This window comes from Apodemus sylvaticus, chromosome 10 (genome assembly GCF_947179515.1).
Source record: "Apodemus sylvaticus chromosome 10, mApoSyl1.1, whole genome shotgun sequence".
NCBI classification, from domain to species: domain Eukaryota; kingdom Metazoa; phylum Chordata; class Mammalia; order Rodentia; family Muridae; genus Apodemus; species Apodemus sylvaticus.
The window spans coordinates 51,533,754-51,551,444 of record NC_067481.1 but is presented as its reverse complement, the minus strand read 5'-3'; the positions used below and the strand labels follow the sequence as shown (position 1 = coordinate 51,551,444).

At 43.3% G+C, this 17,691-nt stretch overlaps 1 protein-coding gene across 3 annotated transcripts in view; it reads left to right on the top strand.

The window, feature by feature from the left end:
- Positions 1 to 17,691, top strand: part of Zzef1 (zinc finger ZZ-type and EF-hand domain containing 1) — a 125,611-nt gene that overhangs the window by 61,114 nt on the left and 46,806 nt on the right. For all 3 annotated transcript variants that reach the window (XM_052194389.1, XM_052194388.1, XM_052194390.1), the window contains exons 18-29: positions 294 to 408; positions 4,545 to 4,704; positions 5,409 to 5,530; positions 5,618 to 5,740; positions 6,921 to 7,087; positions 7,168 to 7,249; positions 7,698 to 7,899; positions 8,866 to 9,014; positions 10,613 to 10,853; positions 13,300 to 13,379; positions 14,651 to 14,744; positions 15,649 to 16,108. In XM_052194389.1, the coding sequence (XP_052050349.1) occupies positions 294 to 408; positions 4,545 to 4,704; positions 5,409 to 5,530; positions 5,618 to 5,740; positions 6,921 to 7,087; positions 7,168 to 7,249; positions 7,698 to 7,899; positions 8,866 to 9,014; positions 10,613 to 10,853; positions 13,300 to 13,379; positions 14,651 to 14,744; positions 15,649 to 16,108 (1,995 nt within the window). The remainder of the gene's footprint in view (positions 1 to 293; positions 409 to 4,544; positions 4,705 to 5,408; positions 5,531 to 5,617; positions 5,741 to 6,920; positions 7,088 to 7,167; positions 7,250 to 7,697; positions 7,900 to 8,865; positions 9,015 to 10,612; positions 10,854 to 13,299; positions 13,380 to 14,650; positions 14,745 to 15,648; positions 16,109 to 17,691) is intronic.

The window sequence follows — 17,691 nt, the reverse complement described above, 5'->3', positions numbered from 1 at the left end:
CTCTCTCTCACACACACACACACACACACACACACACACACACACACCACAGCCCTGCAAAAAAGTGCAGAATAGTAATTTGCAGAAAGAAGATAATCAGGAGCTGGGAAGACTTGGAGATGTGTTGTTTTCAAATATGCTTACGGATTTGCATATAATATTAGGGACAGCACAGCTTGTCTTCCTGACCCCTGACATTGAAATCTGCCTACATTCTTTTTGGGACTTTCAAGGTAGAAAATATGAAAATCCCCAGCCTGTACCCAGTTGTTGACAGGTTTGTGTCTTTTCAGTGATAAGGATCCAGGAGGCCTTCTGCTTTTACCTGAGAAGAGTGACTTGGCCACCATGAACACCAGTGAAGTCCTGGCTGTCATGAACACCCTTCTCTCTGTTGCTGCTCGAGAGGTACCTAGTTACAGTGATCTGTCATCTTTCTGTCCTGCTTTTGGGAGCGTGGTTATGCCAGTCACCATGCCTTCCTTGTAGCCCTCATTTGCAATATGATTACACATTGATATTGGCTGCCTCACCTGTGCACAGAGGTTTCCAGCCAGCCCCTGCAAACAAATTAGGAGATTTTCATTTATCTTAGCAAGGACTGAAAACACAAGAGTGCTTGCTAAGGCTATTCTGTGAACAGAGAGATTGGCATCAAGTGCCCAGTAGTATTGCTCAGTGATCCCAGAGAGATCTGATTTTTTGTTTTCTGAAAATTTCTTTGATTTTTTAAAAAATTAACATCAGTTCATGAATTTTCAGCCTTGTCAACTCTGACACTATAATTTCTTTATCTTGTGACGGTGATAATTTATATGTTGTGCTTCTTAGAATGTAGCCCATGCTGCTACCAAATAAGTCTTGCCTGACAGAAGTTTGGTTTCCAGGTCCCACCCCATGCTGCTCATTCAAATCCCTTGGGATAAGGCTTAAACATTTTCACTCCTCAGAGCACTTCAGGAGGCTCTGAGAAAGCCCCCTTGGCTCACTCTAGTGACCCAAGACTTCAAGGAGCTCTTATAGTAGGAGAATCAGCTAGGTCCCAGCTTTGAGGTATTTGGAAATGTGGGCTTCAGGATGACTCATCTTACATCTTGTGGTTGAGCTTAGGGTCTTTAGGTTTCTTTGTTTAATTCGTTGTTTTTTGATGTTTTGGTTTTTTTTTTTTTTTAATGCAGTCTCATCTAGCCCAGACTAGCTTACTAAGAATGACTTCAGATTTGAGATTCTTCTGCTTCCACCTCCTGTGTGCTCTGATTAGAGCATGTGCTAGCACACCCAATTTATGCAGCTCTGGGGCTGAAATGCAGGACTTCATGTGTGTTAGGCAACTGACATACAATCTGAGCCACATCCTAGCCCTGATCTCCTCCAGCTTTTAGTGCTTTCCTGTTAAGTTGTTAGAAAACCATCTGCAGTAGTAAGCTAGTGGGCAGTTCCCTTCTCTTGTAGCCCTTACTGAGCATGTAGTCTGAGTCACCAGTGGTCCCAGCTCCACTGAGGCTGACCACTACCTAACTGCCATATCTTCAGACTAACTTGTTTCTGTCATCACAGTCAGCCTCTGATTTTGACATGCTGTCATTTTTCTGGACTCTTCTACTGTCCCTGAATTTTCCCAATAAAGCTCACTCTAACTACTTGTTACCAATCTGTGCTCTCCACCCCGGGTGGCTACTGCTCACTCTCCTGTCCACCTCTGTTTTTGCCATTTCCCCTGCCTTGAAGCTCATCTCCATCCTGCATGTTCCTCCAATGAAGTCTTTCTGAACTCCTGCCCTCCCTAGTCCTGCTGAGTTAGAGAACTTCAGGGATCCCACTGGGCTTCATTCTGCTGATTGCTTCCTGTGGGAGGAATTGCTAAATGTTGGAGCCAGGACTAAAATCTGGGCTTTCTTCTCCTCTTTTCAAAAGGTCATACTTGTAAGTTGTAGCTAGAAAAATGAGGTGGCCAAAGAGTTCCCTATAAGCCTTAGCACTAGGAGATCAGTGCTTACCCTCTGAGCCACCCACATCTGAGCACAGATGGAGTCGAATTACACTGAGCCTCCTAAGCAGAGATTATTCAGATGCTAGTATAGTTCCCTGAGGTATTGGAGATTATACAAGAGAGGTACAGTTGGATTAGATAAAAGTGGTCAGAACTGCTTACCTGAAGTTTTCTCCTAAATCTGTTAATTCACCTGTTTCCACTGGATGCCCGCTGTGTACAAGGCCCTGAGCCAGGCACAAGGAATATAGTGATGGAGGACCCCAGTGTGGAGAGCAGAAGACATGCCATCAGTCTTAGTGTGTAGTCATGCTGTTGGCACATGGGCATGTGGGAGAGGCCAGGAAGCATACTTAGCCCTGTCTAGAGGAGCTTGGAGGGCACTTGGAAGAAGGTGGTGCTGGAGCCTGGGAGAGAGAATATCTAGAGAAGATGGAGACAGTGTAGGCAGAGGAGACCTGTGACAGACAAGATGGGGAGGAACAGGTGCTTGAAAATGGCTATGTGTGAACTTCAGGAGAGATGGAGCTGCACACTCCAGAAAGGAGTCAGTATAAGCTATAACACACTGATGGCAGTTGAAACTATGACTGGACAGCTTTATGGGCAACTGGAGGACATCTGCAAAGAAAGGACAGCTGCACGAGCAGAAAGGAGTCAAGGGCAGGATTTCAAGAGAGCTGTACTTCATCGAGGAGGAAAAGTGAGGGCAGGAATGAGCAAAGTGTCTGGGGGCAGGAGCAGCTGTGCCCTCCAGGTGATAACTGGTACCTGTGAGGTATCCCTAGAAGCAAAAGAACGAGAGACAAAAGCAAAACCACAATAGATGAAGGCACTTTTAAAGTTTTTAAAGTTTATCTTTTTATCTTATGTGTGAGTATTTCCCCTGAATGTATGTATTGTTCATTAGATGCATGCCTGGTGCACTTGGAGGATATTGGAGGCAGGCAGTGGTGGCTCACGCCTTTAATCTCAGCATTTGGGAGGCAGAGACAGTCAGATCTCTGAGTTTGAGGCCAGCCTGGTATACATAGCGAGTTCCAGGTCAGCCAGTCTACACAGAGAAACCCTGTAAAAAACAAAAGAGAGTATTGGATGCCTTAGAACTGGAGTTACAGATGATTGTACTGAACCTAGGTCCTTTGCAAGAGCAACAAGTAATCTCAACCACTGAACCTAGTCAGCTTTCCAATCTTTAAAAAAGAAAGTAGAGACAGGTGTGGTGGCACAGGCCTGTAATCCCAGCACTTGGGAGGTGGAGGTAGGTGGATCTCTGAGTTTGAGCCAGCCTGACCTACAGAGTGAGTTTCAGGACAGCCAGGGCTACACAGAGACGCCGTATCTGGAAAACCAAGTAAATAAATGAATAAACAAACAAAACAGGGTCTCATGCCTTGGCCAGTCTGAAATTCCCAGAAATACACCTACCTCTGCCTCCTGAGTGCCAGAATTAAAAGTGGATACAGAAATTCCCAGCTATAAAGGTACCTTTTAGAATGAGGAGAATGGATGGATGCAAAAGAGGAAGGATGGATGGATAGAGTGTGCGCGTGCGCGTGCAAACTCACTCACACACACACACACACACATACACACACACGCACACACACACACACACGCACACATGCACACACACACACGAAGTCCAGGCTCCCTGCCACTAGCTCTTTAGCTTTCTCGCTCCTCTCTAAATGGAGCCAACATAATTTCATTTGGGTTCACTGGTTTCTTTTCTTTCCTTTCTTGTAATTTTTATACAGAGTGTTTGTTTTGTCTTACAGAATCATATACATGCAATCCTCTGTGTTTTGAGATTCATTAATGGTGATATATGTGCTGTCTTTCATTCGTGTCCAATAGCCTTTGTAACATGTCATAATTTATGTTTTACTTTAGAAAAATACATGATTTGGTTCTGGCTTGGCGAAGAGATATAGAGTGTTTGTTTTGTTTTACAGAATCATATGCATGCAAATATGTCAATCTGTGACATATTTGCTTTAATGAGATTGGTTTTGAGATTCATTAATGGTGATATATGTGCTGTCTTTCATTGTGTCCAATAGCCTTTATGACATGTCATAATTTATGTTTTACTTTAGAAAAATACATGATTTGGTTCTAGCTTGGTGAAGTTGATTCCACAATGGTGCCAATATAAATATACTTTCGATCTTATGTATAAGACTTTATCTCAAGAACAGAGATGGTGGTTAGACAGTCCATAGAAAGATGAACAGTTATTTTAGGACAGAAGAAATTTGATCAAATACTCAGGAAGAGGCACAAGAGAGAAGAAATATGAAGATATAAGAGAAGGAAGAGTTCAGCAATGGGATGGGTTCCTTGGGGTGCAGAAACAGGTGGCCTATGGAAGAAAGCTGCTTGTAGAGGGGCGTTTTCATAAAGCATCTTTCTTGCTTTGCTACTGGATTGACTCTTCCCCATATACATGGTTTGTGGTTTGTTTGTTTCTAGTGACAGTGGCTCTGGCAGAGATATCTCACTGGTCTCTGAATAGACTTGTCTAGACACTCTGTCTGCTTTCTTGCAGTGTGAGTTGTTGATGCTCAATCGGGCCCACGGGGAGGTTGGCTCTGTGCTTTTCTCCCTGTTCTGGTCTGTGCAAGGCAGCCTGCTCTCCTGGTGCTTCCTGCAGCTCAAGAGCACAGACGCTACAGCCAAAGAGCTCGCCACGGATCTCATTGAAAAATGTGAGTGTCAGCAGTCCATGACCACAGACAGGTTTCTGAATCTGACCTGGCAAGAACGCTCTTCCTCAGTACTCATGTATTTGTGGGCTGGATGTGCATGTGGCTTTCTGTATCACAGTCCTCAGCAGGGCTGGTTTTGTCTTTTTTCTTCTTTAAAACAGAGTCTCACTCCTATCTCAGGCTGACCTCAGACTCAGTTTTCTGCCTCAGGCCCATAGTGTTGGATTACAGGCACATGCCTCCTTGACTGGCATAGCTTCCCTTAGAGAAATGTTATCTCCACTTCCCTGAAAAATAATGAGAACAAAGGCATAACTCACTTTAATAGCAACCTTTACTGACATTGGACTGCTTTCCTTCCCAGAAGCATTTGCCTGATGGCTAACAATCTCATCTGATGCAGACCCCCTGTAGCTTCTGTGTCCCTCTAGAGCAGTGGTTCTCAGCTGTCCTGATGCTGCAGCCCTTAATACAGTTCTTCATGATGTGCTGACCCCAACCATAACATTATTTTCATTGCTACTTCATAACAATAATTTTGCTACTGTTATAAATTGTAACATAAATATCTCTGTTTTCCAATGGTCTTAACTGACCACAGGTTGAGAACCACTGCTCTATAGCTCCATTTTTTTTTTATGACAGTTAAGCAAGTGATACTTTTCCTATATCAAGTATTAACTTCTCCCTTTATGTTTTGGTAGATGTGGGACAGTTTCTGGCAAGCATGAGAGTGATTTTGGAGTCCCTTTTGTCACAGTATAGTGGAAAGACCATAGTAGAAAAATTATGCAATTCGGTGTTTTCCATGGCAGCTCGTCAACTGGTAAGAGACAGTTTGTAATAAGCAGAGCAGGTGTTTGGCCAGAGATAGTCTGACGTGTATGCTGAGCCCTTTGTTCATCCCCCGCAGGTCATCTTCCTGCTAGACTTCTGTGCTTTAGACGTTTCCCACTGCACACTCCTGAGAGAGTTCAGCACCCTCACGGAGCTGTTGAAGAAGCTGTGCAGTGACCCTGAAGGAGGCCTGAGCAAGGTGACTCAAGGTGGCCCTTGAACCTGCCTTTTCCTCTCCTGGGAGACAGTGACTGCTCTGACTGATGTCCCCATATGTAGATCAGTTCTTCCAACAAGGGTAGTAAGTGACAAATTAAACCTTGTTAATTTGTCAGCATCAGAAAGCAAACCCAAAGGAAGCCATGCAACAATAGCATATGAAATTACATAAAATTCATAGCAGTGAATACTCAGCTGAAGTCTGAACAACTTCAAAGACAAATTAGATCTGGAAGTCTCTTCTTATTTTTCCAGTATAATAAGTTTTTAATGGTCTGAACTCCACAACAGCCCTATGGCAGTAGAAAAGGCATATACATTCAGTAGGTTTAAAAGAGAGTAAGAGAGCTAGGCGGTGGTGGTGCACGCCTGTAATCCCAGCACTCTGGCAGGCAGATTTCTGACTTCGAGGCTAGCCCGGTCTACAGAGTGAGTTCCAGGACAGCCAGGGCTATAGAGAGAAACCCTGTCTTGAAAAAACCAACACCACCCCCCCCCCCAAAAAAAGGGAGAGAGAGTCAGAGAGCCGGGTGGTGGTGGCACATGCCTTTAATCCCAGCACATGGGAGGCAGAGGCAGGCAGATTTCTGAGTTCGAGGCCAGCCTAGTCTACAGAGTGAGTTCCAGGATAGCCAGGGCTACACAGAGAAACCCTGTCTCGAAAAACCAAAAGAGAGAGAGAGAGAGAGAGAGAGAGAGAGAGAGAGAGAGAGAGAGAGAGAGAGAGAGAGAGAGAGAAGGGGAGGGGAGAGGAGAGGAGAGGAGAGGAGAGAAAGAGGGGAGAAGTCTCAGATTTTCCAGAGTCCTGAATAAGAATGTTAAACCCATTGAAACTCAAATTTAGGGGCTTTGTTGCTTTTATTTTTGTTCTTTCTCCACAGAAAAGTCATACTGTAATCATTTGTAAGAAATCGTTCTGTCCTAGCTAAATACAGAAGGTGGTCACAGAGCCCCAGGAGTATAGTAAAAGTGGGTGTGTACTGTATGGAGTGGTGAACAGGTGTTGGTGTCTATATAGATTGCAAAGTCATGCCTTTTAACCTGCAGTGGCCTTTCAGAGCTATTAGAACCCATGCTCCCACAGCTCTGATAAGCAGTCTTTTGTACCAGCTGGGGTGGAGTGATTTGAGCTGTTTTCTCTGACTCACTTGTCTTCCTAGTTGGATGTGGAGACCTGGCAGCAGGAGCAGCCTGTGGTATTGCATACCTGGACCAAGGAATCCACCCACAACTATGAAAATAACTGCCATGAAGTGTCTGTCTTTGTTAGCCCAGGGGCAACTTATTTTGAGGTGGAATTTGATGAGAGGTGTGAGACTGAGAAAAGGTAAGACTCGTGGGTTCCTTTCTGAAACAACAGTGGGTCAGAAACAAGCAAAGGAAGTAATGGGGGCTGTGTCTTCACAGGTACGATTATCTGGAATTTACTGACTCTAGAGGTGGGAAGACACGCTATGACACCAAAGTTGGGACTTATAAATGGCCCAAGGTGAGTGGCCTTCCCAGAAAGAAGTGAAGTACTCCCTCTGGTAGTTTTTCTCCTTTTGTTAGTCCTAGAGACAATAAAACTATCATTCTTGACCAGTGGAGCCAGGAAAAGGACCCAGAATCCAGCTCTCTGTTAGTTTTGCTTGGTCTCTGAGCAGGAGGTTGGGAGCAGAAGCCTCCACAAGCATGGTCACTAGCTGGGAAGGTGGCCGACAGTGCTCACTCAAGGTTTGCCAAGCCAGCAGCCATTTTTCCCTCATTTTGCTTCTTTATGAATGCAGTTATGAATTTTGGGGCTTGGTTGTACCTTCGTACATTTCTCCTTTAGTAGTTTAGACTTCTGGAAATAGAAACCCCTTCTTAAATGTTTTAAATTTTAAGTTGCTTGCTGACAATTGAGGTGCAGCCCCCTGCCATCACTTTAACCACATGACTTCGTTTGTCTCTAGAAAGTGACCTTTAAGGATGGTCCTCGGCTGCAGTTCCTCTTTCATTCTGACAGCAGTAACAATGAGTGGGGCTACAAGTTCACTGTCACTGCCTATGGCCTGCCCGATGTTGCTGTGTCTTGGGGTTTGGACTTGCAACTCCTTGTCTCCCGACTGATGGGGCGCCTTGCTTCCCAGTGCATGGCACTCAAGTCAGTGCATCGTAAGTCCACAGCCCTGTCTCCTTCCTTCTTCAGAACCACGGTGAAGAGCAAGGTGGGACTCTTAATAGGTGGTCCTCACATAGTGACAAAGCAAGGTACTGACCACATTCCTTGTCAGTTTCTGTTATACACTTGACACCACTGTCTGGAAGGTTCTTGACTTAGGCTCTAGCTCTCACCATAGACGTGCTGCTCAGTCTCTGTCTGTGGACGACAAGTGGGCAAGAAGCCAGGCTCTAGCAAGCATGCTGATTTTTGTTTTGTAAATAGATTTAGATATACCCCAGCCAGAGCAAAGATATTGGATCAAATAACTGCGTGCCTTGAAAGTGGATATTTATAGTGTCCTCAGCTACAGAAATAATGGCTTTGTCTTAAAATAATTTAACTTGTTATTATAGTCATCAAAGATTTGGAATAAATCTTTAGAAGACTTATAGAACAAATCTTTCTGTTTTCATGCCTGGTGATTCACACTTAAATCCCAGCACTCAGGAGGTAGAGACAGGTGGATCTCTGTGAGTTTGAGGTCAGCCTGGTCTACATAGTAAGTTCCAGGACATATATGAGATTGTCTCCAAAAATCTTTTTCTGTTTTGCTATCTTTTTAATATCATTTCTTGAGTTTTTCCCATTGTAAAAGTAAAATGTCATAGAAAATGACATATTAGAAAACAAAACAAACAAACAAACCTAAAACAATAGAAATCTCTCCATGCTCACACCTGAAGATGACTGTGCTCAGTGCCTTTATACCTTCTTAGACTTTGCTTCTGGGTTTAATTATGCCTAGGATGAGTGCTTAATTATGTTGTGTGAAAACAACTTTATAAATGGTGAGTGCTTTTCTATGATTAGTATTCCTATCAGGCCTCAGCAGGCCTGGGAGGTGGTTCCTTTGTCAGGTCACAGTGTTTTGTATTAACTTAAGAACAGAACTCTCACAAGCCACCCTTTCTCTACAGAGTTAGGCAGTAACATGGCAGTATCCCAGGCAAAACTGACCTCAGTCCTGAACTCTCCACTGTGGAAACCTGTCTTCAGGCATCAGATTTGTCCAGAGTTGGAATTAGAAGCAAGCTGGCCCACTCACCCACACCAGGATGGGAAGGAGGTATTAATTCTTCTGCCACTGTTCTATTTGGGTGGGGATCTGTGCCTCATATCTACTGCTCTACGTTATAAACTTCTGTGGGCTGCCAACTCCTAGAGGCTGAGGCTGCCATTGTTATTTTTATCCTAACTACAACAGGGACCTGAATACAGTGTGTGTCTGGAAGTGTGGAATGAATGGCTGTTGAAATGTAGTCAGTGTTGAGTGAATCTCTCAGTGTTCCCCACAGACAGGCGGCTGTGCTTCTAGTGCCTGCAGGTCACACTTGAAATGACTGCTGTCTCCTGTCCTCCAGTGAGCAGCAGCACTTGGTTTAGGTGTATAATATTTTTTTATATGGAACAAGTTTGTCCCCTGTCTCTACTTGTTTCCCATTCCTTTCTTTTCCTTCTCCTCCATTTTCTTTCTCCCTCCCAAGTTACCCCATGATTTATTTCCAGACCCAGTGGCTCTTCCTCTTCTAGTGTCCACGCTCTCTTCTCTGTAAAGTCTGCCGCCCCTCAGGCCCTGTCCTCCTGTCCATGGTGGCTCAGTGTCTTTTCTCACTAGCTGCTTTTGCTTGGTTGTCCTTTCCCTCTTTCTCTAAAGGGTCGGCTGTATTCAAGCTTCCTTTTCTGTCCCATACTCACCCAAAACTTCATCTTTTTAGTCCTTGACTACTGTCCCAGCTGTGGGAATAATCCCATAATCCCTCCGGCACTTTCTTTTCCAGATTCTGGTCTTCTCCTGTGGTTTTCCATTTCTACACCCTGCCTCCAAATTGTGAAGCTAGAAGTCTCCCTAGCAGAGTGGTCAGTGGTCGTTAGTTGCCCAGACCTCAACCACTGCTCCATAACCTTCTTCTTTACTGCCCCGTTCTTGCCCTTCTATGCAGTCAGCTACAGCCCTGTGGATTCTTCCTTATGCTATGCATTTCTGCTCTTCCCTCTGTCTCCACCTTTATCCAAGTCCTCCCTTTGTACCTTCATTATTACATCAGGACATACCAAGGTTTTTTGTTTTGTTTTGTTTTTATTTTTAATCACTGCATTATCTTGTCATTCCACTGCCAAGCACCATTAATGGCTGGCTCCCCGTTGCTCACAGGGTGAAGTCTAAACTCCTCAGTGTGACAGTCCAGGCTCTCTGCAGTCTCCTTTCACCTTCCCTATCTGACTCTAGTTCCCACCACTCCCCAGATGAGACTTCAGGCCAGGTCAGTCTCCCCGCTGACTCTTAACCTCTGCAAATGGTTGTGTCTCAGGGCCAAGGCATCCCTTCCTAAGGCATCATGTCCATCCCGAAGCCTGCATTCTTCAGGAGGCTTTTCTTAGTTACTTTGACCTGCCAGGAGCCCTGTGAATTCTCAGCACTCTGTACCCTCTGGGTATTTGGCACTGGGTCATCTTTTGCTTTATGGTAGTGATAGTTTTGATGCTCTTAGGTTTTATTTGTGTTTACTTTTTAAACCTGTACATCTGTCTGGTCTCCCAAATAGATTTAAGCTTCCTGAGAGCATGTACCATGTTTTTACTTCTGCTTTGTCCTAGTAGGTGCTCATTGGATTTTCTTTTTCCAAATGAATGTGTTAAAGGTGATGGATTCTCTCTTGTTCCTAGGTCAAGAATATTCCTGATGATCCCTGCCGCCATTTTCTCCTTGATTTTGCCCAGTCAGAGCCTGCTCAGAACTTCTGTGGGCCATATTCAGAACTTTTCAAAGGATTCATACAGGCATGTAGAAAACAGGCCCCAAAGACAGATATAGTTGCTGGTTCCACTATTGATCAAGCTGTGAACGCCACCTTTGCCGCTCTGGTGTATCGCACTCCAGATTTATATGAGAAGCTGCAAAAATATGGTAACTCATATTACAGGGAATATGTTTGATCTGAAGGCTAATTACTAAGGTTTAAGAAGGCCCATCTAAGTGAGGATCTAGAAATATTTAAAGATATTAGCCCATATTTGTAACCTAATCTTGTCAGTTCTACTTTGCCAGTTAAGAGATTAATGGTTAATTTATAATTAGCTCTTAGCAGCTTACAGTGTCAGGAAAATGCAAAATTAGCAGGTACTTTATCCAAAATTCCCATTGAAAAGTGCCAAGAAATTTAATTGAAAGAAAATATAGCTCATAGCCTCAGCTTCAGCCCCAGAATACTCAGACAACCTTTCTGCACTTCTTTTCCTCATTGTCCACAAGGAGGAGGGTCTCTACATCTTTATTCAGAGAAAAGTGTTTCAAACTCTACAGAAAGATGTGGTTTGGGTTTCCCCAGCACCCTGGCAGAGTTTGTGATTTTTCAAGTACTGATATAGAAAGCAGGAGCAGATGCTTCCCATATTTGAGCATGTGACTGGCCCCTGCCCTTATCACATGTCATGATCACTGGAACCTGTGGGGCTCAGTCCTTTAGCTCTCACTTTATTTCCCCTTTGCCAAAATGCTCAGTTATTCCTCAAGTCTTACATATTTTTTAAAAGCTCCTCAAATAAAACTGTTAAGCCATGAATGACATGTGGAAGTGATATATATATACATATATACACATATATCTTTACTGAGCAGTGAGTAAGGGGTTATCTGCATGGTTTGGGGAAAGAAGTTCTGTGTTATTGTAGTCAAATAACAGTAAGGAATCTGAACCATCTTTGATACTCGAGGGACTTTTTAATTAGAGGGATAAAGACCCCATGGGTCAAAAGCTAAACACAGAATATGCTGAGACAGGGGAGTGTTCATGTATCTACCTCATATGTGTTTACAGTAAGAAACACTTGATCAAGAAAGGGAACAAAAAGTATCCTGGTATATACAGGTTGTTTCTAGAATATCTTTCCTTGGTTGGTGTTTTGGTTTGGGGTGTTAGGGATCAAGTCCAGGCCCTTGTAATGCTAGGCAGTCATTCTACTACTGAGCTGTATCCCTAGCCTTCCTGACCAGTGTGAAAGGAGCATGTTTTGTCTTAGTTCTTTCCACAACCATCTTTTTTTTTTTTTAAGACAGGATCTTGCTCCATAGTCCTGGCTAGCCTGAAACTTTCTATAGATCAGGCTGTCCTCAAACTCACAGAGATCCACCTGCCCCTGTAGTTATTACTATTCCTGGTTCTTGGCTACTGTCTCTATGATACAAACATCATACCTAGGAACCATTTACCAGTTCTTGAAAATGGTCTTTGTAACTGTTTTCCTCATTGTGTACAGATGGGGTTATTACTAGTCTTTTTGAGTTACCTTAATTCTATGGTATCATAGTATGGACCCTGCTGAGTCAGGAAACCAGCATGAGGGCCAAGACCATGTCTCTTTCCCAGCATGACACTCCCGCTGCCTGAGGTAGAGCCTGCTCCCCTGTTGTAGGATATTAGCTTTTGGCTTTGATGAGAAGGAACAGACTTAAGAGAATTTTCTTAATTTGGGGGAGGGGAGGTTGTATTTTCCAAATTAGGAAAATTATATACATTCTTATAGATGCTTACAAAGTAAAGAAAAATTAAAGTAATATGAACTATAATCTTATCTCATAGTACCTCAGCAAACATTTTTCTGCATATCTACCTGGCCTTAAATATATTCATGTGTTTATGTATTTATCCATCCATGTTTTAAAGGTAGTCTTTTTAAAACTTAGATCATTCTGTTTCATCAACCACGTCCCATGTCAGAGTGTTTTTTTTTAACTCTTGCCTAAGCTGGCGGTGCCCTGAGGCAGCCCTCCCACCTCTACCCTGGAATGCTGGCTCACCGTGCTTACATGATCATACCCTACTTTTTATGTTGGCATTGGCGATCCAGAGTTCCTATGCTAGTGTAACAAGTGCTCTCGCCCACTGAGCCATCTGCCCAGTCACATGTCAAAGATTTTTGTTTGTTTTGTTTTTCGAGACAAGATGTCTCTGTGTAGCCCTAGCTGTTCTGAACTCCCTCTGTAGACCAGACTGGCCTTGGACTCACAGAAATCTGTCTGCCTCTGACTGCTGGGATTAAAGGCATGCTCCACCATAACTCAGCTGAGTTTTCTAAATTTAATTTTATTATTAAAAGTGGGTTTTTTTTTTTAATTTTTTACTTTTGATATTCTTTGTGTTGTTTTTTTACATTTTGTGCATTTACTATTACTGCTGTTTCAGAAATTATTAGTTTGGGTGAGATTAGATCGAAATGACACAGAGGATGCAGTAGGCACTGCTTTTCCTCTCCTGCCATCCCCAATGTGTGTCAGAGGAGGGGAGGCTCAGAGCGTATGTGCCAGCAGCACGTGTGCCAGCGGAATGTAAGCCCTTCCTTTCTTCTTTCCCTAGTAAACAGCGGTGGCAAGGTAGCCCTGACTGAGGAGTTCTCCCAGGTGTATTCCCTGGCCGATGGGATTCGAATATGGATGGTAAGGCTTTCCTTCCCATGAAGTTGTGACATACCGTAGATTTTCCCACTGTAATAAGCTAAGCTTCAGAGTCATGAATAGATTCAAATTTAGAATCCTTGGATCACAGTTTGATAAGTGTTGAAAATGCTGAGTAACTCTAACTCTAAAGGCTGCTTCTGCATACTGAATGCCTGCATACTGGTGCCTGTTTCAGGGAAAGGTCTTTGGCATATTGCAGAATTGGTTCTGCAACAGTAACATGGAAGAAACAAATGTCTGCTGGTTGTTTGTGTGTCCTTTCCTGTGTGTGTGTGTGTGTGTGTGTGTGTGTGTGTGTGTGTGTGTTTGAATGTGTTTGAGACAGGGACACCTGTAGCCCTGGATGGCTTCAAATTCCCTATATAGCTGAGGCTGGCATTGAACTTCTGCTTGCCACCACTCAAGAGGATCTACAGAAGAAAGAAAACACTTGTGATTAAAATGGAAAGGCAAAGAGTGTCTGAGAAAGTCAGCTACCACAAATAGTTCTCTTTAAAAGGGCTTAGCAGTTGATTGGATATGTTGTAGATTGTACTTCTGATATTGCCTAAGACTGCTAACAACTGGACAAGATGCTATTGTTCTCTTTTGAGACTGTAGGCATACATCACATGTGCTTTTTTTTCAAGTTTGTGTGTGTGTGTGTGTGTGTGTGTGTGTGTGTGTGAGAGAGAGAGAGAGAGAGAGAGAGAGAGAGAGAGAGAGAGAGAGACCGACCCCCTTGCTGGGGCTGGCCCTTAACACCGTTCTCTGGAAAGGTGCATCACTTGGGAGGGTCATTGCATTCAGTGTAAAATAGACTTCAGATTTTTGTCTGACCTTAGCAGCAAACTAGATACCCTAGCAAAACCTCATTTTTCTAGATCTCCACTGTTGTCTATACTATTAACTTTAAAGAAAGGCCCCTCTAGCAGCAGTGTTGTATTATGTGTTTAGTTGTGAAGTCTGGGGATTAGACATGCGCCCTCACACCTGCAGGGTAAGTGCTCTGTCATTGACCTGTGGGTCTCTAGTCCTCAAGTTTACAGTAATGAAATCACAGATACAGATTTCTTTCACATACCACATGGTGAGGAAGGTTTCCTTTACTCCTAGGACAAACAAAAACAGCTCAGACCTATGTCCATGTTGGGTGGTTGCTAGGATGTCCTCCCCTGTCTCAGCACCCATGTGCCTTTGAAGTAGTTTCCATGGCTGCACTTCCTACTCTGTCTGACAGCTTAACTGTGTGGCTCCTGTCATCCTCCCAGTTAGAGATGAAGCAGAAGGCCTTGCTGAGCCTGGGGAACGATTCAGAAGAACAACGTGGTTTGGAAGCTACAGAAGTGAACCCAGAGAGCCTGGGTGAGTGTACCAATAACAGCTCCTGGAGCAGGCGCTCCACCTTCCAGGTTATCTTAACTGAGCTTTGTTAGCCTGGGGAAGTCAGAAAGGAGGGGGGCAGGTGCCAAAGACAAGTTAGTATTCACCCACATGTGTCAAGTGAAGCTTGTTTGTAATGGCTTCTCTTTTAGGAAATATTAAGTGCTTTTCAAGCTATATCTTGTTATGTTTTTAAAATGTGTGCACATTGACTAACCATGGAAATGAAATAATTATTAATTTTTAAAATGTTGTTATGGTTGTGATACTTTAAAAGATTGTTTTAAAATAATATGTGCATCTGCATGTGGGTATGTGCATGAGTACAGTGCCTGTGGCATCTGTCAGGACTTCTGGAACTAGACCTGCGGGAAGTTACAAGCTGCCTGATGTGCATCTGAAAGTCAAACTTTGGTCCTCTGCAAGAACAGTGTGCACACTCAACCACTGAGCCATCTCTCTAGTCTGATTGTACTGTTGTTTAAAACCTAGTGTTATAAAATATTTACAGATGAATGTGCAATGCCTGGAAGCTGCATTGGAAAACATTAGGGAGAAGGGAGTAGGGGACCAGGTTGGCTGTGAGTTGATAATCCCTGAGGCTGAGTATTGGGCACGTGGCAGGGTCCTTCTACTACCCTATCTCCATAGTGTTTGAAACGATCATTCCTATAAAACTTTTGAAAGAGCACTATACTCATGGTAAGATCCTGATTTGTACTGTAACATAAGACCTGACTCTTAAAGGTTCAGTTCTGTCAGGAGATGAACACGTTATAGCTTTTCTTGCCATAAATCATGAAGTTTAAATTCTTTTTTTCTCCAAAAGTAGATTGTAAATTTAACTTTGACTTTTTCTTGTTTTGCTACATTTGTTTTCATTTAGCAAAAGATTGTATTCAAAAAAGTCTCTTATTACTGAAATTTTTGCCTATGAGCAAAAGTTCAAAAGAAAACTGTGACAAGCTGGTACCTGATGAAACTGATCACCTCCAGCCACTCGATAGACGCCAGAGGACAAGCTCTGTGGTGGAAGACCATTTCCAGGGTTCGGCATCCCCTGTAGAAGCAGCCACCCCAGCTGCAGGTGACAGGAGTCCTGGCGTGGAGATCCAGCCAAAGCTACTACCCAGCAGTGGCCCCTCTGTTGCAGAAGTGTCCACAGCTGAAGAGCCCTCATCACCATCCACACCCACCCGGCGGCCTCCCTTCACCCGAGGGCGACTCCGGCTGCTCTCTTTCAGATCCATGGAGGAGACCAGGCCAGTCCCCACAGTGAAGGAGAAATACCCAGTGCTGAAGGATGTTATGGACTTCATTAAAGACCAGTCACTCTCACACGAGAGGTGAGCCAGTCATTTCCTTCTAGCACTTACCTTCTCAAGTCATGGGTACCCAGTCTAGTCAGAGGTTTGGAGTTGATGTTTAACATGAATAAATAAGGGGTAGGGGAAAGAATATAATCAAAATATAGTACATAAACATTTTTAAATAAAAAAAATTAAATAAAATGACTCAAAAATGCTTATGGTCCATCCAGACTTGTTTTTAGAATATTCAGGATAAAAAAGCTTTTTTTTTTTTCTTGAAGAAATATAAGATTGATACACTGTGGGCTTTTTGTATACCTCGATTAGCATAGTGCTCACTCAGTGTGAAAAAGCTGTGGGTTTGATTCCTGCACTAGGTTAAAATCTTGTGTGGTGGTATGTCTGTGATCCCTGCACTTGGGAGGTGTAGCACAAGAATCAGAGTACATGCATGCCAGGTGGTGGTGGCACACACCTTTAATCCCAGCACTTGGGAGGTGGAGGCAGGCGGAGTTCTGAGTTCAAGGTCAGCCTCGTCTACAGAGTGAGTTCCAGGACAGCCAGGGCTACACAGAGAAACCCTGTCTCGAAAAACCAAAAAAAAAAAAAGAATCAGAGTACATGAGACCCTGTCTTAAGAAAGAATGTAGCTGGGTATCTTTAATTCCAATGCTTAGGAGGCAAAAGCAGGGAGATCTCTGTGAGTTCCTGGACAGCCAAAGATGCTGTAAATAGACCTTGTGACAAAAACAAAATTTTATACTTTCCTGTATATAATATAATTCTCAGTAATGTTTGCGTGGATTTTTTTAAAGTTTTATTTATTATTATATGTAAGTACATTGTAGTTGTCTTCAGACACACCAGAAGAGGGTGTCAGATTTCAATATGGATGGTTGTGAGCCACCATGTGGTTGCTGGGATTTGAACTCAGGACCTTTAAAAGAGCAGTCAATGCTCTTAACCGCTGAGCCATCTCTCCAGCTCCGCATGGATTTTTTTTAAAACAGAAATATTTCTTGGGCTCACAACCATCTGTAATAAGATCTGACACCCTCCTCTGGGGCATCTGAAGACAGCTACAGTGAACTTACATATAATAAATTAATCTTTAAAAAAAAAAGAAAGAAATATTTCCTTTCTTCCTTTCTTTTTCTTTGTTTCTTTCCTCCTCCTCCCTCCTCTTCCTCTTCCTCTTCCTCCTTCTCCCCCTTGTTTCCTTTTCTGGCTTTTTGAGACAAATCTTACTCTGCAGCCCACACTGACCAGGAACTTTCAGCAATCCCCTGCCTCAATTTCCTGAGTAATGCCAGGTGGGCATAAACCACCACATCTGGCTTAAAAACACACTACCAATCAATTCTATTTTTCATATTTTAAGGAAGAAATTTAGGATTTAATATTTTCTGACAAAATTATTTGTCCATAGGCCTATATCAGTGAGGAATTTCCTGCCATAAGAATTGGAGCTTTGCTTCCTTAGGGGAAGCAAAGATACCAACGTTGTTTTTTAACTATTTATTTAAAAAAACAAACTGTGGAGCTTCTGTGCAGTTGGTGCGCACTGGTTTGTGGTGCTTCAGCGTTAACTACAGGGAGCTTTCATGCTCACACTCCTC